Source organism: Mizuhopecten yessoensis, unplaced genomic scaffold (assembly GCF_002113885.1).
Source record: "Mizuhopecten yessoensis strain PY_sf001 unplaced genomic scaffold, ASM211388v2 scaffold4839, whole genome shotgun sequence".
Taxonomy (NCBI): Eukaryota; Metazoa; Mollusca; class Bivalvia; order Pectinida; family Pectinidae; genus Mizuhopecten; species Mizuhopecten yessoensis.
In genome coordinates, this window is record NW_018405747.1 from 1468805 (window position 1) to 1494646 (window position 25842).

Below are 25842 nucleotides of genomic sequence, written 5' to 3' on the forward strand. Positions count from 1 at the left end.
CAATCTTCTGTCACAGTTAATGTACATTGATCGCCAGAACATCTTCTGTCACAGTTAATGTACCTTGATCACCAGAACAACTTCTGTCACAGTTAATGTACATTGATCACTATCTTCTGTCACAGTTAATGTACATTGATCACTAGAACATCTTCTGTCACAGTTAATGTACAGTGATCACCAGAACATCTTCTGTCACAGTTAGTGTACATTGATCAACAGAACATCTTCTGTCACAGTTAATGTACCTTGATCACCAGAACAACTTCTGTCACCGTTAATGTACATTGATCACAAGAACATCTTCTGTCACAGTTAATGTACAGTGATCACCAGAACATCTTCTGTCACAGTTAGTGTACATTGATCAACAGAACATCTTCTGTCACAGTTAATGTACCTTGATCACCAGAAAAACTTCTGTCACAGTTAATGTACATTAATCACCATTTTCTGTCACAGGTAATGTACATGCATCACCAGAACATCTTCTTTCACAGTTAATGTACATTGATCACCAGAACTTCTTCTGTCACAGTTAATGTACATTGATCGCCAGAACATCTTCTGACACAGTTAATGTACATTGATCACCAGAACACCTTCTGTCACAGTTAATGTACATTGATCACAAGAACATCTTCTGTCACAGTTAATGTACAGTGATCACCAGAACATCTTCTGTCACAGTTATTGTACATTGATCACCAGAACATCTTCTGTCACGGTTAATGTACATTGATCACCATCTTCTGTCCCAGTTAATGTACATTGATCCCCATCTTCTGTCACAGTTAATGTACATTGAGCACCATCTTCTGTCACAGTTAATGTACATTGAGCACCAGAACATCTTCTGTCACAGTTAATTTACATTGATCACCACAACATCTTCTGTCATTGTTATGTACATTGATCACCAGAACATCTTCTGACACAGTTAATGTACATTGATCACCATCTTCTGTCACAGTTAATGTACATTAATCACCATTTTCTGTCACAGGTAATGTACATTGATCACCAGAACATCTTCTGTCACAGTTAATGTACATTGATCACCGGAACATCTTCTGTCGCAGTTAATGTACATTGATCACCAGAACATCTTATGTCACAGTTAATGTACATTGATCACCAGAAAATCTTCTGTCACAGTTAATGTACATTGATCACCATCTTCTGTCACAGGTAATGTACATTGATCACCAGAACATCTTTTTTCAAAGTTAATGTACATTGATCACCAGAGCATCTTCTGTTACAGTTAATTTACATTGATCACCAGAACCACTTCTGTCACAGTTAATGTACATTGATAGCCAGGACATGTTCTGTCACAGTTAATGTACATTGAACACCAGGACATCTTCTGTCACAGTTAATGTACATTGATCACTATAACCACTTCTGTCACAGTTAATGTATATTGATCACTAGAACATCTTCTGTCACAGTTAATGTATATTCTGTCACAGGTAATGTACGTTGAACACCAGGATATCTTTTGTCACAGGTAATGTACATTGAACACCAGGACATCTTCTGTCACAGTTAATGTACATTATACCAGAGCATCTTCTGTCACAGTTAATGTATATTGATCACTAGAACATCTTCTGTCACAGTTAATGCATATTCTGTCACAGGTAATGTACGTTGAACACCAGGATATCTTTTGTTACAGGTAATGTACATTGAACACCAGGACATCTTCTGTCACAGTTAATGTACACTGATCACCAGAGCATCTTCTGTCACAGTTAATGTACATTGATCACTAGAACATCTTCTGTCACAGTTAATGTACATTGAACACCAGGACATCTTCTGTCACAGTTAATGTACATTGAACACCAGGACATCTACTGTCACAGTTAATGTACATTGAACACCAGGACATCTTCTATCACAGTTGATGTACATCGAACACCAGGACATCTTCTGTCACAGTTAATGTACATTATATCAGAACATCTTATGTCACAGTTAATGTATATTCTGTCACGTTAATGTACATTGATCATCATCATCTCATTGACTTTATGTTGGTTAACAACAATCAATATAGTATCTGTATACTGAGGATTAAAACAGCTCAATAGATCGGTATACAAATAGAAGGATTAAACATCTTCTGTCTCCATGCAATATTTACATAACACACCGCAGGAAAAAATCTTAATTAGTGTTACTAGAGATATTATAATTGGTGTTCTACTTTCATTCTTATTTTGATTTTACTTTTTATTTAAGGTGTTGATCAGGTTTGAAATTTTATAACGTTTTTAGGGTTGTAAACGAGTCATTTAAAATTTCATGAAACATACACAGTGCTATGTAGGATTCCCGAAGCCCCGAAATGAGACTTTCTTTACATTTCCTAGAGAGACTGCTATTCTTATTGTAAAAATTTAATATCCATCAAAATATACTGTAAAATGGGGGAAAGGAGACGAATTTAAAACGTATTTAATATTTGAGCGCAGGTTAGATTACTACAGAGGACAGGAACGTTATTTATTCAATGTTGTTATTCCGTTAAAACAATGTTTTAAAACAAATAACACTTTCGGAATGCAGGCTTTAATACATAAAAATGAGTACCGTATTTTGAAAAATGTCATATTTCATTGTGTTATTGATGGTGAACAGTAGTACAGAACTAGTCCGTTTGATACGTCCTATGTACCCTAAATGCCTTTTAAGGGTCTCATCTGATGGAATCTTATTTTTATATGTATGATCAGATCTGTAATTGTTTCATTTACTTGAACATATTCAATGGCGCATTACCTGTTGTTTTGATTGTGCGTGTCTCACATTTTTGTTGCAAGTCAGAAAGATGAAATAATGTGACATCATGCTGCTGTCGTTTATTCAGTTTGACTGAACATACTTGTGGATATTTATCCGTGATTCTGATTGATCAGAACAAGACATGTTGCTAAATTGGAAACTTGAGAACCAAATAAATCCTCTGATTTAGCAATCTGTAACAAATTTACGACCAGAGAATAAAACACCGTCAATTGATTCCGAGACGTTTCTGTTGTTGCGGAGACTACTGTCATGCATGGTGAACGGTGTTTTGCTGTCGAGTGTACACACCTAATGTCCGTCCGTACATCTGGCGGAAATTCTCTCTGGCCATTTCTTCCGAAGTTGTATGATATCCATATTATTCATCGTACCGTGAAGCTTTCTGAATTTGAACATAGAAACCGTTGCCATGAATTCCATCTGGTCTTAAGTTTCTTGAAATTTGAGAATTATTGTCCGTAAGACCAAAGGTTTTTAAAACTACTAAACTACGTTCCTTTCCTATTTTGAACTTAGGATCTGTAATAATGCAATGTTAAACAGGCTGATGAATTTTGTTTGTGTAGGACTAACGTGTTAAATGAATTGTTGAGTTGTACGATTATAATACGTCCAGTACTTTTGTGTGGTGTTAACATGTTGTTTGCCGTTCATTATATATATACATATATATGTCAGTACTATTTAGGCTGTAGTATGACCAACAAGCGTGTTTACCAGTACATATATATATATATATGTATACATAGGAGGCACGGTAGGCTAGTGGTAGGACGCCGGGCTCGTGACCGAAGGGTTGCGGGTTCTAGTCATGGCACGGCACTGTGTTGTATCTTTGAGCAAGATACTTTACTCTGCTTGTTCCAGTCTACTCAGCTGTAAATGGGCACGTGGTTGGGCAGTGCTAGAATTGTAGAATGCTAGCTGTTAGCGCCGCAATGGCAGCTCCGGCTGTAAGCTCCGAAGGGAGTTGAGAAAGATATTGGCTGGTTGCAAAGACCCTATAACCACGGATAATAATTTGTGAACCGCTTTGAGACAACCTAGGAACTAGGTTGTGATAAAACGGTATATAAGAACCTCGAATTATTATTATTATTATTATTATTATTATTATATACTGATTTTACCATATCTCTGTTTTAATGTGCTGTTACAGATTCATACACGTGTATTTGGCATCTCCCACAGCTAATCATTGTACATAGTGGAAGTCTAATCTCTCGTCAATAAAGCGTCTTTATGTTTTGAACTAATGATTTTGTTAATATTGTTGATTTGGTTTGTTTTTGGGAATTAACATTGTTTGGTTTGGTCGGTTTGTGTTTTACGTCCTATTAATAGCTATGGTCATTTAAGGACGTGCCAGGTTTTGGTAGTTAGGGTGGGGGGTGGGGGGCAGAGTTCCTTGAGAAAACCACAGACCTACGGGTAGTACCTGGCGACTGCCTCACGTAGGCCTCGAACCCGCGACCCATTGGTGGAGGGTTAGTGGTAGCAAAATGTCGGACGCCTTAACTACTTACCGCGGCCCCGGTTTACATTGTTCACGTCATCAGAACAGCTCAGACCATATGAAGTATGGATACCTAAGTAGACGCCACCGAAAGGAAGGAGTATTATAGTGTTAAAAGAACAAATATCAAGTGTTGGAATGGGGACAGCAGATCAAGTTTAGTGTCTTTATTAGCTCACTGTGTCCGAAGGACCAAGGTGAGCTTATGTCATACCGTGTCGTCCGTCGTCCGTACGTCAACAATTTCTTCAAACGACTTTTTCTTAACCACTGATTGGAAATTAACTAAATTTGACTAGACGCATCCCTAGGTGGTGAGGATTCAAAATTGTACAAATGGTGGGGCTGACCCCCCAGGGGCCTGAGGGGCTGGGCCAAAAGGGGGCTATATTGCTATGAACGACTTCTTCTGTAGAACTATGCCATGGATATCAATCATATTTGGTCAGAAGCATTCATGGGAGGCGGAGATTCAAAATTTTACAAATGTTGGGGCTGACCCCTAAGGGGGCTGAGGGGCCGAGCCAAAAAGGGTTATTTGGCCATATTGCTTTAAGCGACTCCTTCTCTGGAACTAAAAGATGGATATCAACTATATTTGACTGGAAGCATCCCTAGGTAGTGGAGATTCAAAATTGTACAAATGGTGGGGCCGAGGGGTGGAGCCAAAAGTGGGCTATATTGCTATAAACTACTTCTTCTGTCTATAGAACTATGCCATGGATATCAATCATATTAGGTCGGAAGCATTCATGGGCGGCAGGTATTCAAAATTGTACAAATGGTGGGGTCAAAAAAAAAAGTTCATTACTTGGAAATGGTTGAGATCCCCACCGTATATCCATATATACAATTGCTGAGTATAAAGAGATGAATACACATACGCTTCCAGGATGGCCTTGGGGTCTGCTCCACCCTTGGGGACTTAACCCCTGGGTCATAATATAACTTCAAAGCGGATAAGATCCCCACCCAGAACTATATATACAATTGTTGGGCATAAAGAAACAAATAGAGTCATGATATTAGAAAAGACCCCAGGGTCTGCCCCACCCTTGCAGACTTAACCTGTGTGTCATAATTTTGAAACGGTTGAGATCCCCACCCCAAAACTATAAATACAAATGCTGAGCAAAAAGAGACGAATGCAGTCATGATATTAGAATTTATCCTGGGGTCTGGCCACAACCCTAGGGACCTAGTTTCTGAGTCACAGTTTGGAAAAAAAATCTAATACAGATATACTACAAGGATTGGCCTTGGTGTCTGGCATATTCCCTAGGATCTCATTTGGAGAATATTTTGCCATGATTGCTAAGATATCCAGGTGAGCGATACAGGCCCTCTGGGCCTCTTGTATCCTTTAAGCAGAACCCCCAACTCTGCAGGAAGCCCAACATTAGATATATCTGACAACATACAGAGAGACACAGCAGACATTTACTTACCCTAGACAGTCCAAGTATTGCGGGAGATCAATTTGAATATTGGGATGTCCCCTAAAATACGAAAATTCTATTCTGCAGGATCCAAGCTAAAGTGGCAACATTCTATTCCTAAATATCTGTATTTGCTGGGTCATGACATTAAGAAGGCACGGTAGTCTAGTGGTAGGACGCCAGACTCGTGACCAAAGGGTTGCAGGTTCGAGTTGCGGCACGGCACTATGTTGTATCTTTAAGCAACTGATACTTTACTCCGCTTGTTCCAGTCTACTCAGCTGTAAATGAGTACGTGGTTGGGCAGTGCTAGAATTGTTGAATGCTAGCTGTTAGCGCCAAAATGGCAGCTCCGGCTGTAGGCTTCCCAGGGAGTTATTGGCTTGTTGCAAAGGCCCTATAACCACGGATAATAATTTGTGAACCGCTTTGAGACGACCTACGCACTAGGTTGTGATAAAGCGGTATATAAGAACCTCGAATTATTATTATGGTCTATACCTATATAGTATAGCACAACGTCACTAGTTGTTGTTTCATTTCAGATCTAATAAGTGTTGATATCTTGGTATTTTCCAAAGATCAACTACATGTAGTAAAGCAAAACCATCGGGATGTTATATTCTAACATTTGAGTCTACTTTTCACCCTGTTAGTACAGTATTTTAGTATTTTCAGGCTTCCTTGCTTTGTATTACTATTGATAAATTTACCCAACAATGTGGTTGACTATCATCCCCCTAGGTTGTCCGTAACCTTGAGACTTGTTTCTGAATGGAAACACGAGTAAACCACAAGGGTTTGTATGGAGACACGTGTAAACACATGGGTCTGAATGGAGACATGTGTAAACCACAAGGGTGTGTATGGAGACACGTGTAAACCACAAGGGTTTGTATGGAGACACATGCAAACCACAAGGGTTTGTATGGAGACACGTGTAAACCACAAGGGTTTGTATGGAGACACGTGCAAACACAATGCTCTGTATGGAGACACTTGTAAACCACAAGGGTCTGAATGGAGACACGTGTAAACCACAAGGGTCTGTATGGTGACACGTGTAAACCACAATGGTCTGTTTGGAGACACGTTTAAACCACAAGGGTCTGTATGGAGACACGTGTAAACCACAAGGGTTTGTATGGAGACACATGCAAACCACAAGGGTTTGTATGGAGACCCTTGTGGTTTACACGGGTCTCTATACAGACCCTTGTGGATTACACTTGTCTCCATACAAACCCTTGAGGTTTACACGTGTCTCTATTCAAACCACAAGGGTTTGTATGGAGACACGTGTAAACCACAAGGGTCTGTATGGAGACACGTGTAAACCACAAGGGTTTGTATAGAGACACGTGTAAACCACAAGGCTCTGTATAGAGACACCTGTAAACCACAAGGGTTTGTATGGAGACACGTGTAAACCACAAGGGTCTGTATGGAGACACGTGTAAACCACAAGGGTTTGTATAGAGACACGTGTAAACCACAAGGATCTGTATAGAGACACGTGTAAACCACAAGGCTCTGTATAGAGACAGGTGTAAACCACAAGGGTTTGTATGGAGACACGTGTAAACTACAAGGGTATGTAAAGAGACACGTGTAAACCACAAGGGTGTGTATGGAGACACGTGTAAACCACAAGGGTTTGTATGGAGACACGTGTAAACCACAAGGGTCTGTATAGAGACAGGTGTAAACCACAAGGGTTTGTATTGAGACACGTGTAAACTACAAGGGTCTGTAAAGAGACACGTGTAAAACACAAGGGTCTGTATAGAGACAGGTGTAAACCACAAGGGTTTGTATGGAGACACGTGTAAACTACAAGGGTCTGTAAAGAGACACGTGTAAACCACAAGGGTCTGTATAGAGACAGGTGTAAACCACAAGGGTCTGTATGGAGACACTTGTAAACCACAAGGGTCTGTATAGAGACAGGTGTAAACCACAAGGGTCTGTATAAAGACAGGTGTAAACCACAAGGGTTCGTATGGAGACACGTGTAAACCACAAAGGTCTGTATAGAGACAGGTGTAAACAACAAGGGTCTGAATGGAGACACGTGTGTGTAAAAACCCTACAACCGATAGCGGTTTTTTGAATTACTATAGGAAATAATACTCGACAGTTAAGTACAAACTTCAAGAGAGACAACCATGTTAAGCTTGAAGATCACAAATACGACATGGTTGTCTCCCTTATAATGTTAAATCATTTGAATTCAGCTGTAGTTCTGTCTTTTAAAGTGTGCAAGATGTTCCCCTCAAAACATTTCACTTAACGTTATATATGATTTTAAGTTTCTTGACCAATATATTTTGTATTGCAAGCAAAATTTGCACAAGTTGAACTCGGTCCTTTCTCAATAAAGTTGTATGAACATATTCCATAATACATCTTGCTTTAACAAATAAAATCGAAACGTTTTCCAAAATATCGTATTGAAATTACATAAAAATGTCTAGTCTAGATTTGATCCTTCTACCTCTACCAGGTATGTGATTGTGTCAGCAGACAGCTGCATGCTTGTTTGCAAATCAAGCAAAACTTAGCTTGGTCACCATTGAAACGCTACCTCTAAGTTTTCATATGTATTCAAAGGATATTAGTTTCTCCGAATCATGAAAAATAATGATACGAAACAAAAAAAACCCAATAAGCAACGTTTTATCGCTGGCTCTACTTATTGCCCAACTAAGCTATTACCCGAATCAGTTACACAATGTTATACCACGGAATTAGATGATCTAAGTCCGTGGTTATACTATTTCAAGTACCATCAGTAAGTGTTAGTCATATTGTGACACTATAAGTGAGATTTTGGAGACCATCATCTCTGCAGAATATATTTCTCCAATTAGAACTTTAGATTTTTGACTTTTCGACTCTATATAAACTAGCATACCACACACCATACCGAAAGAACGCCTTCGATTCCAAGAGCTTTACATTCCAAGAAAGACAAACGGCTATATAAACATATAGTTGTAAGCTGTTTTGAAGTATATTTGGTAAAGAAGAAGATGAAACAAACAACACAGTGTTTTGAGACTCAGAATGATACAGGTTGGTGAAGTGTTCGGGCACGTTTTACGGTCGCCATTTTCTATTTCTGATGTGGAAGTCGATGTTGTGAATGTGCTCAATAATATATGCCTTGTTGATTCGTTGTCCAATCTCACTTTTCTCTAGGAAGTGTCATTACTTGAATTAGACCTAGACTTACATCTCGAATGTCGTCGATGAAGAAGACGAAGACGGTGATCCTTCCGGATCTCCAATGGTCTTTTCTCTGTGTTGATATGCTGCCCTGGATAAATCGCAACTATGTTTTTGTATACACTTTAATATTCTCTTGTTTTTGTTGAACATTGATCTATCGACATGGTCTTTTTTATTCTATCGTATAAAAACAAATAGAGAAGTTGATCAACCGCCGTTCTCTGAAATATCGACTAATTCTGCGACGTAACTCTGCGTCACCTGGACAAGTGAAGATGTGAGTGGTTTGGTTTAGTATTGTTTAACGTCCTATCAACAGCTATGGTCATTTAAGGACGGCCTCCCCTGTGTGCAAGATGCATGCGTGTAGTGTATGCGTGTGTGTTTTGGGAGGCTGCGATATGTTCGTGTTTGTCTCCTTGTGATAGCGCGGAGCTGATGACGACTTTAAAGTGCTACCTCACTAAAACATACTGCCGAAAACACCCAGCAGAATACCCTACCCGGTCACATTATACTGACAACGAGCGAACCTGTCGTCCCACTCCTAAATTACTGAGCGTCAAGCAGGAGTAGAAACTACCATTTTACAGACTCTGGTATGTCTCGGCCAGGGGACAGAACCCAAAGCCTTCCTCACAGGGGATTGCCCTCAACTACAGGCCAAAAGTGAGGCATTGTCAAGGGAGACATTAGGAAGAAGAAAGTTAATCTTTGAACGCTAAACGTTGTGTAGGGAAGAGCTACGTGTCATTAACTTACATCACATAAAAAAAGTCAATAAAACACAATGGAGTGCTAAGGGGATATCAGCCATACAATATCACAATTATCACATATCAATAAATACGTAAAAAAAAGACTATTTTGTTTTGTTGTGGCATAATTGAAACTCCAGGTACCAGATTTGCTTCTCATCTCTGCCTCTTTGTTTTGATAGCTGCAGAGGATTCTAAAATTAGGTTTCTGGCGCGATATAGATCGACCGTACTAAATCACTGACATGACACCACATTTGTGAAGTCATAATGTACTTAGCAGCCTTTTAAATCGCTTCTGTTACATCAAATATGTATCATTCATATGCCAGGTATATCAGAAGATGAGAGAAAATCATACACATCTTTATCGTTCCGTACATCCATGAGTTCGCTACACAGCTAGACACGCACCACCGTGAATCACCGAGGTGGCACTCCCGATAACGTTACGTTATTAGACATGGTAAAATATATACCTTATTTATTTTACAACATTCATGAAACAAGTTATTTCAACTTACATTAATCACCCTTGTTGGCCCGGATGTTAGCGCGCAAGGTTCAAGGCAACTGCTATTGTTTTGAGAGGGAGTTAGAATTTCAAAAAACGCTCAGTTATTTTGTCTTCTCTGCAAGATATAGTGTTTGGTTTAAAAATACACTGCACTTTGTCACTGTGTAACTTATTGTAATATATTCAATGTAAGTATGTAATGTATTCGCATGTCAAGTTATTCTTCGTTTGATAAAGATAATGTATTTGATACTTTTTTTGTATTATACATAGACGTATTAGTCTATTTGAAAATTTGCATTTTAATTTGATGTTCATATTGTCGTTTCATTTTCACATAGTTACAAAAAATATACCATGTACATTGGTCACACTCAAACTACTAACTAACAAATAAAGTCAACCCAACTTTTCCGCTTGACTAGCCAAGTTTGGTGTGGTGTGGTCTGGGTAAGTGGTGATGAATTGAAAAATAAACGAAACCATGTGGAGAGGAAGAGGTAACAGCATGAAAAAAGACCATTGCTGATAGTTCTGCCTTACCCATTAAATGCCCGTACGCTCATTTTTCACTCTACACAGTAAAATTGTTATATGTGTAAGGCACTATTTTTCTCTTTTTCAAGGATATTATAAAACATGGTCTGGTTTAGTCTGGGCTGATATCAGTCTGTTATCTAGGGGATACTATAAAACATGGTCTGGTTTGTCTATGCTGATATCAGTCGGTTACCTAGTGATTATTATAAAACATGGTCTGGTTTAGTCTGGGCTGATATCAGACTGTAACCTAGGGGATACTATAAAACATGGTCTGGTTTAGTCTGAGCTGGTATTAGTCTGTTACCTATGGGATACTATAAAACATGGTCTGGTTTAGTCTGGGCTGGTATCAGTCTGTTACCTATGGGATACTATAAAACATGGTCTGGTTTAGTCTGGGCTGATATCAGTCTGTTATCTAGGTGATACTATAAAACATGGTCTGGTTTAGTCTGGGCTGGTATTAGTCTGTTACCTAGGGGATGATATAAAACATGGTCTGGTTTAGTCTGGGCTGATATCAGTCTGTTACCTAGGGGATACTATAAAACATGGTCTGGTTTAGTCTGTGCTGATATCAGAATGTTACCTAGGGGATACTATAAAACATGGTCTGGTTTAGTCTGGGCTGATATCAGTCTGTTACCTAAGGATACTATAAAACATCGTCTGGTTTAGTCTGGGCTGGTATTAGTCTGTTACCTATGGGATACTATAAAACATGGTCTGGTTTTGTCTGGGCTAATATCGTACTTTTACCTATGGGATACTATAAAACATAGTCTGATTTAGTCTGGGCTAATATCATACTTTTACCTATGGAATACTATGAAAAATGGTCCGGTTTAGTCTGGGCTGGTATTAGTCTGTTACCTATGGGATACTATAAAACATGGTCTGGTTTAGTCTGGGCTAATATCGTACTTTTACCTAGGGAATACTATGAAAAATGGTCTGGTTTAGTCTGGGCTGGTATTAGTCTGTTATTTAGGGAATATTATAAAACATGGTCTGGTTTAGTTTGGGCTTCAGTCGCCCATAATAATTCAGAATAAAATGTAAACTAACATTGACTAGTTGTGAAAATAAAACAAAGTATTTGATAAAGCATATGCATACATGTACACTCGTCTTTATACATAGTTACATAATGTAAACTAATTAGTACAACACATATTATCACGATTTCATGGCAAACGAGACTATTGTTAAGTTGTACAAACGCCGTCTGTATTTACAAAATAACCAGATGTGTGTATGATCAACATTTATTACAGTCAGATATTGATGTTTTGTTGAACTTTCAAGGTTTTGACAGAATTGAGGGCCTTAAACGCGAACTGAAAAGGTCGAATAAAAGTGGTTACGGGATTTGCCTAACCCGTTATGGTAATTATGTTTATGTAATGTTTGTAATCAGTTGACAATATAATCAAGATATTGATTGAACATCGTGCAAACAAATCCAAGTCTTAATTACACAGACAATTTCGAGGTTTTCAACCCACAGCGTAGGACTACGAGAGATCGGGCGTCGCAGCTTAATTTCCCCATATATAAATATATAACACCTCCATAACACAACGTGAAGTACTAAGCAAATCTCGTTCTCGTTGCTAAAAATACCTCCTACTGCAATATCTATAGGACAATTTTATAAACTTGATCGCTTTCTTAAGATGTTACTTGTCAATCATGACTTAAGCCGTAGTTGGTGGTCGTACCTCCAGGTGGGATGGATTTGGTGTTTCTGTAGTATTGGTGTGGTCACCTTTCTCAATCTCTGGAACATCATAAAAGTAAACATGATAGTAACTGATCGGAGGATTTCCCGACCTGGAGTAATACTAGATTCAACGTGGAACTTTGTTATCATTTATTATTGATACATAAAAAGAAAAAATTGGAAGCAGAAAAACAACATGCATGCATTCGTTAAAGACACAAACTCTTTCAAACTGGGATATGCGTGATTAGATTTATCCTGAGTTTGATGAAAGTCATCATGTGCTGTTGTACATTGGTTTAATGCTATATACTAACGGTGGATGTATTTTGTGTGCCTTCCCTACAGCGGGGACACAACCAACGAAGATCTGTGTGTTTTCCATATAGCTAGGACACAATCACCAAGGGAGGCCTACTTTGTGCACCTTCTCCATAGCCGATATATCATTTATCAAAGAAAACTTGGGATGTGCATCCACTCCAAGCATCGTAACAAACGTTGTAACGAAAAGTGCAATTTTGTTTAAGTCTTCAGCAGGTAACAGAATCTTCAGCAGAGAATAAAATCGTTATTTTTACAATCGGTATCAAAGCGATGAAATCTTTTCATCTGATCCAGTTGTTACTTTACTTTTATGATTTATGACGTGATCTTTCGATCTCGATTGATTTGCGAATCCAATGAAGACGATCGAAAGTTTAACAAAAGTTAACATATTATTCACAGGCATCGGAGTTCTGATACAACATTTCTACATTTTATTCAGTTTATTTACAAACCAACATTTTTTGTTTGTTTTTATTTTGCCCAGGTTTAATGACCCATCGACACTTTGTATGTTTAAAGTCAGGATAATTCTAATGAATTGGAGGATCCCTCGAGAGAACAGAAATGAAATATATTTATTTTAAGTATTAAGTTTGGGTTGTAGTGTTTACCGTAGAAATAAAGAAGCAATATCGACATGTACAATTTAAACACAGACACTATATCAAAATGAAACACATGCATTATAATAAAGTTTGTAGTTTTATAAACAAGTCACTAACATTGTATATTAATCTATCCATTTATATATATTGTTTACCTCCTTCAGTGACCCGTCTGTACTCATCAGCTTAACGAGGCCGTACACAGGGATACACATCATAGAGGACACTGCCATCATTACTCCAAAGGCCTGGGCCCAAGTGGGATACTGGTACGTGTTATTATAGGTTAAAGGCTTAAACATGATCAGCTGAGCCACCAATAGACCCTGAAACAAGATATGCGTTCTTTTAGATGTCACCAGAGCACTTTCGAATTTGTTCCCTATGTACGGGACTCCCTTTGCATGTATATACCGAGATTATTTCCGTGTTAATTATACACTGAAAAATCATTCTGTAAAAAGCGAATTCATGTATTCGATAATAAATTCTGCAGGCATATTTCGCGGAATAAAGTACACTGAACGATATCAACATTTTGCAGTAGGTTACTATTGGTTATATATTATCTAATAACAGCGCAAGACGAACACAATGGACTTAACAGAGCAAGAGGAGTTTGTTGTGATTCACTTGGAAAGCGTCAAAGTCATCAGCAACATTTCATTAGGTTATCCCTGTATAAAACTTGTGTACCTCTAACGCGTAAATAAATACTTAGATCAAGTTGTTTTTACCAAATTACGCTTTTTACGCTACCAGTATGTTACCATAGAAACAATAGGTGTAGTGTATTTCCAACAGATCTTTAGGTACGGGTTGATGCGTGACCCCAACATCACCTCAATGCCGTCATAGAACCGGTCAACTCCTACAAAACAATGTTTAGAATGTTTAACTCATATTTTAGACATTTTATTAATTTGTGAACAGTTTCTGACCAAACATTTTGTTTTGCACCTTTAAGGATGGGTTTGTACTAATACAAAGAACAACAAAGCTACTGCTAGAATGATCAGATTCGATGGAAAGGCAAGTACAGTTTCGTTACCAAACACCCAAGCAATGGCGACAGTTTCCCAGAAGGATGTCCATAATAACACGAGTCCACTGGCTGAGTAGTAGTCGAACAACTGGAAGATGTATATTCCACCCTGGAATGGAATGGAGACGATGTGTCATTACTATGTCTAAGACGTAATATGGAGTCCCCTATAACTGATGACTAGTTATCGTCTTTAACTACCTCTAGCGTCTAAATTTTGAAATTGTAGAATGACACTTGGTTTGCCGTGTGTCTTTTACTAATTTATAAATTGCAAATCTAAATAGGATAAACATGAAAACCCGCCACCGAATTTGGTGACCTTTCATTATATAATACAAACCATTGCATTGTTTGGTCTTTTTAGCAGAAGGACACCAGATGAACGTTTAAATCTTAACTGGGTGAACAAGGCCAGGGTCCCGAACTTACCCTAGAAATCATAGAATATCCCACAAAATAAGACGCCACACAGTAGACCGCCACGAACAACATCCGACGGCTTCTTCGCTGTAGGTATTTTGGAAAGTAATCAACAATTGGAGTGATGACGGATTCAACTCCAACAAACTACAACACAAATAAAACCAGTGGTTCAATCCAAAGTACATTTTTGTAACATTAGTACAGGATTCAGTGATTATCTTTTATTACACTATCGAATGTAAAAATTATGATAAAATACAAATTTGGAAAATATTTCTTTACATTTTTTTAATCATGCAAATAAAATGTATTTAAAGACAAAAACAAGTGTAAAATAAAATGCCTAATACACGGAAATTGAGTAAACGTCAGCGATATTCTGTTTACAGGAAGGGTTTCACAAGCAATTTCTTCTCGACTAAATAAGAAACTAATGGCAAAAGCTGAACGTAAAAGGTAAAGTTTGTGAAAATCGATATTAAATATGTTCATAAACGTTGTGTAACATAAAACGCGTTTGGGTATCTAAATTGACCCACGCGAATAATAAGCATTTTGTTTTTATGTTGGCGGTGCTGTTATAACCAAGGTTTGCTACACTGTGGGTGTGAACTTCAGCACTATCATGTGTGTTACACGATTTTCGAAATCAGCGGATTGATAAGAACTGACCTAAGTCAGTCCTTATTAATACTTTTAAAGAACAGTCTAAGTTATTACATAACTATGTCATAGAATAAGTACTAACATCATTGTGTTAAAGATTTATCTTGTTTTAAGGGTTTGTGAACCGCTTTGAGACGACCTACAATCTAGGTTGTGATAAAGCGGTATATAAGAACCTCGAATTATTATCATTATTAATATTAAAATATCCTCGCTTAGGTTTTGTATGAGAGCTTGCGTAGAAATCGCCGAAACAGAGCGTTGTAAAGAGATATAGAACAGATAAAGGTCCCATGTGGTGCAAAGTGGATAGCAGGTATGTTCCCTAAGCAGGAAGCATAAAAGAAATCCCCCCGATTCTACAGGCGAGGGGTATACCATGGGTTGGGATCTCAACTACTTTGTAATTCTGAACCTAGGACTTAGTCATAAAAAAGATGGCTGAAGACTTCGGAGTCATTCTGGTAACATATATACATTGTTAAATGGTGGGGTCTCAACCATTTCCTAGTTATAAACTATGTTGGGTCCACCTCTCAGCCCTTCAATTAGCACAATTACAAATACTCACACCTAAAACGGTTTCCAACCAGATAATGCTGATATTCATAAAATAATCCAGTGGCTTAAAGGAACATGACAATACTAACACCTTGCCCCGACCCTTATGCCCCCGGTAGGTCAGCCTTAGCTATTTGTACAATTCTGAATTCCATCCACCTGGAAATGCTTCAAAATAATACGACTGATAATAAGCTCTCAGCTCTAGAGAGGAAGTTACTTAAAAGCAATATAGCTAAATTGACCTTTTTTGGATCGTCCCTCAACTCCTCCCTGGGCTAGCCCTTCCGTTTGTACAATATTGAATCTTTACCTCTTAGGAATGCCTTCATCCAAATATGACTGATAACCGTCTCACAGTTTTCGAAACAAGTCGTTTTAAGCAATAAGTAAAAATCATCCCTTTCGCCCCGCCCATCAGCCCCTACATTTGTATAAGTTGGAATCCCAAACAACGAAGGAGGCTTTTTACTTAATATGAATTTTGAAAAAGCAAGCAATATAGCAAAATAACTCTATTTGCCCACGCCCCTATACAATTCCAATAAGCGGTTCAGAGGAAGTAAATGGAATAAATTGTTGACTGACGGACGGACGCAGGACACCAAGGTGTTGTAGTAGCTCATTATGGTGCTTTGGACAAGATGAGCTAATATACAGACTTTAAGGATGTACTCTTCTGAGAAGTAAAAAAATCCTTTATTACACTTTTTATCTGGTATGCATTTGTGGGGAAAAAAATAATGGCATAGTAGAAAATGCAAAAGGATTTATATGTCTGTATGTTGATACCAATTTAACATAAAAAGTGGTTTAAGGCTATTTTTGGTGGCTTTTTTTTACCATTTGCAGAATAAATTGATAAAAATCTTCCAAGTGTGTCCTCAGATTTTTATGAATGTTTGTAAAATTAAATAAATGTATTTTCTTTTAAATTATATAAGAAAACAAATCTTTAACTTATTCTTATGACGGAGAAAAGCGATTCAAGTTCCCCCTTCCCCTTGTTTTTAATGAAAAAAATACTCATGTTTTCATAATTGTTTTTGAAGATTTTACGCTTGATATAAAAAGTTTTAACATCAAACTTTTAATATTTAATGGATCAAAGGCAAATGTGGTTCTTCTTCTGAACAGCAACAAAAACTAGGAGTCCGTGTGCTTCGTTTTCCCCCCATTATTTTGTGTTAATATTCACTTTTTTTCGAGGTAAAAAATCCCAGGTGCTTCAGTTAAACTCAACAAGTAAACAAATCCAAATAATGTGTAATTGTCCTCTTTGATGCATACAATTTGCATCATATTGAATAGGATAAAGTTATTCAGCAAAAATGAACCTGTTACAATTAAAAATGACGACATAATGTCGATTTCAGTGATCAATTAATTGTCAAAAGACCTGTAATTTTGGCCTTTTGTGGAGCGCAAGAAATACATATTTTCACAAAGGCCGCTAAATTAGTTATTTGAAAAAATATAAATATAAACAAACAGGCATCTATTTTTTTGACACCTTTTTTCAAATGCTTGTTTGCTTTTTTAATTTTTCATAATTTGTTTAATATTACAAAAAAAACGTAACACGATATCAAAACGAGACTTGAACGTGATTTAAACCTCAGAAGAGTACATAGTTAATATAAATATCAAATAAAAATACATTGTAGAATATAGTCTCGTGCTATATATACTCCGATGTAACTACTGAAGTTAACTGCGGTGATAAACCCATAACTTTCATGATACGAATTTAATTTTCTGACCACAATGTTTACTTGCTCAACGGAAATTAACGCGATTTGAATTTACAAAAGCAAGCTATTGTGGGAGAAAATCAACATCATACAGTTATGTGACGGTGTCACTCCGACCTACTTGACTGTCAAGTCCCAGAAGAATTATCATAAAAAAGAAAAGCACAGCCCACAGCGGCGAAATTGGCATCTGTGTCATGGCCTTAGGATACGTGATAAATGCCAAGCCGGGACCTAACATGTAAAATTAAAAGTTCTACAAAAGCCTGAAAAGAAGAGTGTGTATTAGGCATGATGGTATTACTACAGCACGACGGAAACTGACGCTTACATGGCAATTAATTGGTTGTAAACACAAGTTATCATTACTATTTAGATTGTGATGTAATAAAATAAATATTGTTACATATATATATATTCACTATGCAGTATAAGCGATAATAATATCCAATTCTATAGGAAAACCTGATTGATGGACAAATGGATAAGGACATGGACTTGGATTTAATTTCATGCAACTAAGTCTTTATCGTTTATGCATATACGAGGACATCTAGAATTTCATAAGCACAATAATTTATCGACATTGCCAAATAACTATCGAGGTAAATATATGAAATTGACACGAAGCGTTGTATTGTATCGATATTGTGATACATATACAGGTAGTTAACAACTGTGATATATGTACCAGCATCAGCCACGTCAGCTATCGGAAGGTTCTGCTGTTTGGCCATGAATCCCAGTACGGAGAAGACGGCGAACCCTCCTACAACGCTCGTTCCACTGTTTACGCACGAGATAAACACACAGTCCCTGTAAAAATTACGTCAACATATAATTGATTTGTTTATTTTGTATTGGTTTTCTGAATTGTTTTACGACCCATCGTCAATTTAAGTAATTTAGGGATAAACAACACTGCTAACATAGACGTTCCTAAAAGGGAAGGCATCAAACGCAAACTAAATACGTGTAAGTGTGTAAAAGATGCAAAAGTGAGAAAAAAAGAATTGGTTGTAAAAATTATCGTATTTCATTGTAAAGACTAATTGTGTAAATGATAATATTTATAAATGGTATTGAAACCGTAATAACCAAATCAATATACACAGTAGAGCAATGTTAAATTTATCATTTTTCCAAATCAATGTGATAGTTAGAGACATATTTTATCATTCCAAAAGTACTCCTTAGAGGACGATAGCCTCGTGCAGAATAGCATGCGCTCAATACATATATTCTAAGGCGATTAAAAGTGAATGGCGGTTGTTACGTTATGAAATGATAATGATGACATTCAAACATGTCACTGGCGTTCTGACTGTTTTGACAAACAATCTCCTTCAAGAAGCGCTGTAATAAATTATTTATATTCAAAACATGATCATGCCGATATAAAATAAAAATTACCTGTAGAAATTATTCGTAAATTTGTTGTAGCTTCCTAGGGTAATCATTATACCAATAGCAACGGCATAGGAGAAAAATATCTGTGTGCCTCCATCCATCCAGACCTACCCATACAAAATGTACAGTGCATAACCATTGATATGTGTTAAGATTATAATGATAATACTAAATAATATACAACATTTGATATAGCGCCCTATCTAGCTAGAATAAGCCAACCCAAAGCACTCTACATCACATAGATATACAATTTATACAATCAATGCAGTTAGCATTTACATTAATCAGCTGCCTTATCATGCGCTAGCTACTAGTCCTATGCCACCTGGTTTATACCTCCCTGTATGTGTATGGTGGAGTTGTATTGTGTTCTGCATTTGTGTTATACAATGTGTCATCACACAACTTATACACAAAAACAATAAACGTTTCAACTAACTACTTAAAAATGACACTCTGGAATGTATAACGATTATCATGACAATAATAAGTGCGTGGCTTTAGATTGTTTACGTAAGATCATTTCAATAGCAATTATCCAATTTCTAATTATTGACCAGTCAATGTTACAATATCCTAAGTATGTTTGAGGGTACCTGTATATCACCAAGTCTTGATATGTCCGGCTTTAGGTAGTACACAATACCGTCTACAGCGCCATCTAGTGTCAATCCTCGCACCAGAAGTATGGCAAGTATGACGTACGGGAACGTGGCCGTGAAGTAAACAATCTATTGAAAATAATTTTCAATTTAATTTGTTTCAATGGAAACATTGGACTGATTAGCTTGGTAACGTAGTAGTTAAGGTCATATGAGACGACGCTGCTAACTTTCAATGAAGGCCAAGTCAGACTACCACAGTGATACTTCACAACCATTTTAAAATCAATATGATCATATTAATGGTTGATAATAAAATTTCAAGATGATGGCAATGGCGACCATGTTGGGATTTCAATTTGGGAAAAAATAATATCAATTGGTGAGGTCTAATTTGTTTTCACTGAGTTTCTGCAAAAATGGTAAGTAGACTTCGCGTTTTAGTAAAGGGAAAAAAGCGGACATCTTGGATTTCAAATCATCGCCAACATAAAAATAATTTGCCAGAGTCGTGATGATTACTCCGTTAAGGTTTCAGCGAAATCAAAGCGCTTCAGAAAATGTGAGTTTAAATTTCAAAACATAAAAGTGTATGTTCAAAATGGCTGTCACATGCGGTTATATGAAATTCCAAACTAGAACAAATTAGTCCCAATTTTTCAGTATAACCTGAAGAGCGTGTCCATTAAGATTTAGTGAAATTACTTCAGCAGGATTTATTTAAAATTTCAAATCGACTTTCAACATGGCTGTCTCAGATGATGCACGTAACACACACACAGGTGCTTGTTAAATTTGGTCAAAGATACAGTAAGCCAAATAATAAATAACACTCATCTGTGATCCTATAACCAAACACAAAAACGCGTCAGGATCAAACACGCATCATTCACATTTGCTTTGATTAAATTTGGTTCAGTAAAATGTGAGTTTAATCTCCAAATTAATTTTCAAAATGGATGCCATGTGGGCTATATTGCATTTCAAATCCACTTCAACAACCCGCCAACATTATGCACGTAATATTTCGACAAAATCACTTAGAAGACTAAATTCTGAATGAGTTTTCTAAATTAGGCCAAATGGTAATAATTACTAAACGAACATTGTCTTTAACGATATCTGTATACAGTACATACAGTTTTGAATACACACTTACCTTACCTGTCCACTTGACCCCCTTCCACAAACAGAAGTAAACGATCACCCACATCACAAATAGCGATAACGCCAGTTCCCAGATAATCCCGCCACCTTCCGTTATACCTGATGAGAGTTGTAACACCTTCCGCCTGCGCAGAATTATCATATTTATGCATAATAAGTTATTTTTGTGCAAAACAAATTGTGTAAATGATCGTTACTAGAACATGACCCAAATCCATGTGCAAGATTTATCTATGTATATTTACACACTGGAATTTCCACAATAATATCAAACTTCGAATTCAACACTACTGCAAACTTAGGAAGTATGATGTAATGTCCATCTTATATAATCAGTACTTTAGTATGTACCCAACCGGAACACCGGAAGTAACTCTTTACTAAAAAAGATAGTAATGTAATAACCAGCATGGTCTCCGGAATTGTGTGTTTGCCATCTATGAATCTACTTTGAAATATATCGGCTATCATCAGAGTCGTTACCACATTTGGCGACGAGGCTGGGATAATGACAACTGCAAATTCATCAGGCAGTGCACAGAAATTATAACACGTCCATCTTGTTTGCAACTATATATTATGAATGAAATTACTTTAATTATTTTCACCATCAGATAATCCTTGAAATAGCGTTAAAATGTAAAATGTAAAGTTAAAATATTAAAAAAAGCTGCCTTACTCCCAAAACTCCACTGAGGAATCAACCGGTTTTGCAAAGGCAACACTGGAATTCATCAAAGTGGTGTTATCTATTATGCTGCTGTTTGAGTCGACATGGTGAAAGGAGCACCTGCAAGGGAAATCATTCAACATTATAACATGTATTACTGTAGGAAGTTATTGATGCTGCACACGTGGACAAACATGATATCAACGCTACGAGATAAAGTGCAATAACACCAATAAATCGGGTCAAAAATATAAAATATTTGTAAACCTGTTATATTAACGATTTCAATTAATAACTCACAACGGAGAAGGAAATAAACACATCATACATTTAATGCATGTAATTTATATCTTAAGCTATCTGTTACTGATGTGTATAAATTATATGACATATAAACCTGTCTGGCATGGGGCCCTACAGAGGTGTCTGGCGTGGAGCCCTACAGAGGTTTCTGGCGTGGGGCCCTACATAGGTGTCTGGCGTGGAGCCCTACAAAGGTGTCTGGCGTGGGACCCTACATAGGTGTCTGGCGTGGAACCCAACAGAGGTGTCTGGCGTGGAGCCCTACAGAGGTGTCTGGCATGGGACCCTACAGAGGTGTCTGGCGTGGGGCCCTACATAAGTGTCTGGCATGGGTGTGTCCCTACAGAGGTGTCTTGCATGGGTGTGTTCCTACAGAGGTGTCTGTCATTGGACCCTACAGAGGTCTCTGGCATGGGTGGGGCCCTACAGAGGTCTCTGGCATGGATGGGGCCCTACAGAAGTTTCTGGCTTGGGGCCCTAAAGAGGTGTCTGGCGTGGGTCCCTACAAAGGTATTTGGCGTGGGTCCCTACAGATGTGTCTGGGGTGGTGCCCCTTTATACGTGTCTAGCGTGGAGCCCTACAGAGGTGTCTGGCATGGGTCCCTACAGAGGTGTCTGGCGTGGGGCCCTACAGAGGTGTCTGGCGTGGAGCCCTACAAAGGTGTCTGGCGTGGTGCCCTACAGAGGTGTCTGGCATGGGTGTGTCCCTACAGAGATGTCTGACATGGTTGTGTCCCTACAGAGGTGTCTGGCATGCGTGTGTTCCCTACAGAGGTTTCTGGCATGGGTGTGTCCCTACAGAGGAGTCTGGCATGGGTCCCTACAGAGGTGCCTGGCGTGGGGACCTACAGAGGTGTCTGGCGTGGGTCCCTACAAAGGTATTTGGCGTGGGTCCCTACAGATGTGTCTGGGGTGGTGCCCCTTTATACGTGTCTAGCGTGGAGCCCTACAGAGGTGGCTGGCATGGGTCCCTACAGAGGTGTCTGGCATTGGTGTGTCCCTACAGAGGGGTCTGGCATGGGTCCCTACAGAGGGGTCTGGCATGGGGGTATCCCTACAGAGGTGTCTGGCGTGGGGGCCTACAGAGGTGTCTGGCGTGGGTCCCTACAAAGGTATTTGGCGTGGGTCCCTACAGATGTGTCTGGGGTGGTGCCCCTTTATACGTGTCTAGCGTGGAGCCCTACAGAGGTGTCTGGCGTGGGTCCCTACAAAGGTATTTGGCGTGGGTCCCTACAGATGTGTCTGGGGTGGTGCCCCTTTATACGTGTCTAGCGTGGAGCCCTACAGAGGTGGCTGGCATGGGTCCCTACAGAGGTGCCTGGCGTGGGGACCTACAGAGGTGTCTGGCGTGGGTCCCTACAAAGGTATTTGGCGTGGGTCCCTACAGATGTGTCTGGGGTGGTGCCCCTTTATACGTGTCTAGCGTGGAGCCCTACAGAGGTGTCTGGCGTAGGACCCTACACAGATGTCTCGCGTGGGACCCTGTAGAGGTGTCCGGCGTGGGATCCAACATAGGTGTCTAGGGTGGGGCCCTACAGAAATGTCTGGCTTGGGACCCTAAAGACGTGTCTGGCGTTGGGCCATAAAGAGGTGTCTGGACTGAGGCCCTACAGTGGTGTCTTGCGTGGGAACCTACATAGGTGTCTGGCCTGGGGCCGTATATGTCAATCGAATTACACATTACAACGGAAAACTGAATAGGCATTTCATCAGTTACATATTACTCCAAAAGCACAACATATCAATATCATTCCACAATAACCGGGTTGACAATACTGACAAACCAAGACAAGCAGTCCTGCATGACTTGTCACAGGACAGTCGCTCATGAACAACTTTCTATTTATTTTCTGAACTTTCTGTACGCAATGATCGGAGAACGGTATCTGGATCCTGACCCACTCGGTCCCCGTGTTTCAAGTGTGACATCTGTCATCACGTGATATGACCATACACGCTTGTTTACTTTCAGCTTCGGTAGTTGTCTCGTTGTCAGAAGAATTTATTTTATTGTTATATTATTTTAGATAAATCAATATATCTAAAGAATTTAGTGATACTTTGTACAGTACACTGCAACACTTATTATTTTTATTATTTCATAGTTGCATATTGCAATTGTGCATCAGACTCGCGTAATCACAAGGAAGTAAATACACCAACATACCGTCTCCAGTACACATCCATTACACACATGGAAGCGCGTCCTTAAAGGACTTTGTCTTTTCAAAGGGCGTAAAACAAAATGTAACCAGGTCAAACCAAACATAGTGGTATTTACTTCAACAGCAGAGAATATTTATTTCAGATATTTTTTATTATCGAACTACAACTTAGCTGACAATACTGTAAAACCTTAACTGGTGGTCCTGTAAGAATTATTGCAAGGGGGTTGGTTGCACCCAAACTCGGTTTAAATAAATAAAAGTTTTCTCAATAAATGTTTTTTTTATCGGCAGCTGGATCCTATCGGTGCCCGTGTTTAAAGTGTGTTGTTAGTCATCAGGCAGGGGTACACACGGTTACTACATTGCTTTTAAATTTTATACGTGATCAATAAATCTTCTTACAATCAGTCCAAGAATCTGATTTATCCCGTACTTTTAGTACTTTATTTTTTTTCATTCGTTCTACTGTTTTGCTTGATGCTTCTCAATCTGACCGTATTTTAAGACCACATTTATTTACTACTTTTTTGGACACTAGTATGTTGTAAATCTGTTAAAGTTGCCTCTGCTTGGTATACTCTACATATTCTTTTCGGGGGGATATCAACTGTACAGGATCGGAGATGAATATACCTTCTTTTTAATGCAATGCTGATCGTTTGGTTTGGTTTTATTTTGTTTAACGTCCTATTAACAGCTAGTCATTAATGCGAAGCATGTGTCGCATGCAAAATATGGGTTTTCTTATTTGTCCTCTACGTTGAGGACATTAAACTAACATGAATGATATACTTTATCAATTAAAACTGACGAAACCATGCGTCGGGTGCGTAGTCGTTAGAACTTTACAAATAAGACCCATTTCAATATTTTCAGAACACCGCTGGTCAATGATTATCATGTATTTGAAAGTTAACAAATGATTGATAGTTCTAACAATCTTTCTGGTCAGGTTGTTCGTGAACAAAATCAAGTACCTGCATTGACCTTATCACACCTACAGAAACCAACAAACTTCAAATATAAGAAAAACATAAGGTTAGTTTCAGACAGAATCGAACATTCTTCGATGTGTTTTAGACTGGCCAAGTTCACACCATTGTGTATTTCAAACGTCGTGATGTGTTCAAAGCAAAGCAAATACATATAAAGATGTTTTTCGCTTAGGACAGGTACATACCTCGGTGTGTTCCACGTATTGTTACAGTGGGACCAGGGAAGGACTGAAGTTAAACTCAAAACCAGGTAGTAGGCGGCCCACGCTAGCACCAGGATGTAGTAGATGTTCATGAAGAAGCAGGTCACCACGTTCGATATACCAATTCCTGTTTATAAAGAAAAGTAGATAATTGTTTTACATTGGCCAATACATGTACATATTGTACAAAACGAAAGAATGCTCAACAAAAAATAGCTTTCTCATAGAAATATAGAAAATACATTAAGGCAACCTTCAAGGCATATTCAACAGTAATATTTGTACATGGTACAACAACGACCTTCTCACCGTCTTTCCTGAAAAAAGGGCGAGACTTCTTAAAATCATCAACTAGAATAATGTAATTGTTAGCAAATT

At 38.3% G+C, this 25842-nt stretch overlaps 1 protein-coding gene across 1 annotated transcript; it reads right to left on the reverse strand.

Annotated features, from left to right (window-relative positions):
• Positions 1-11950: 11950 nt before the first annotated feature.
• Positions 11951-25587, reverse strand: LOC110449938 (sodium- and chloride-dependent taurine transporter-like). Its single transcript, XM_021497121.1, has 12 exons — positions 25447-25587; positions 21805-21915; positions 21118-21250; positions 19953-20087; positions 19357-19460; positions 18635-18759; positions 18065-18177; positions 14969-15106; positions 14543-14645; positions 14262-14362; positions 13647-13817; positions 11951-12613 (listed from the first exon to the last, which is right to left on the reverse strand). The coding sequence occupies exons 1-12, from the start codon at positions 25554-25556 to the stop codon at positions 12524-12526; spliced, it is 1434 nt and encodes a 477-aa protein (XP_021352796.1). The 5' UTR covers positions 25557-25587; the 3' UTR covers positions 11951-12523.
• Between the last annotated feature and the right edge of the window lie 255 nt (positions 25588-25842).

Excerpts from the sequence above, each read along its gene's own strand:
- LOC110449938 (XM_021497121.1), bottom strand. The coding sequence starts at position 25,556 with ATGAACATCTACTACATCCTGGTGCTAGCGTGGGCCGCCTACTACCTG. Across the intron at positions 21,251-21,804 it reads TCCTCAGTGGAGTTTTGGGA|GCGGAAGGTGTTACAACTCT; the intron begins GTAAGGCAGCTT and ends AATTCTGCGCAG. Across the intron at positions 13,818-14,261 it reads CTACACCTATTGTTTCTATG|GGTCTATTGGTGGCTCAGCT; the intron begins GTAACATACTGG and ends ATCTTGTTTCAG.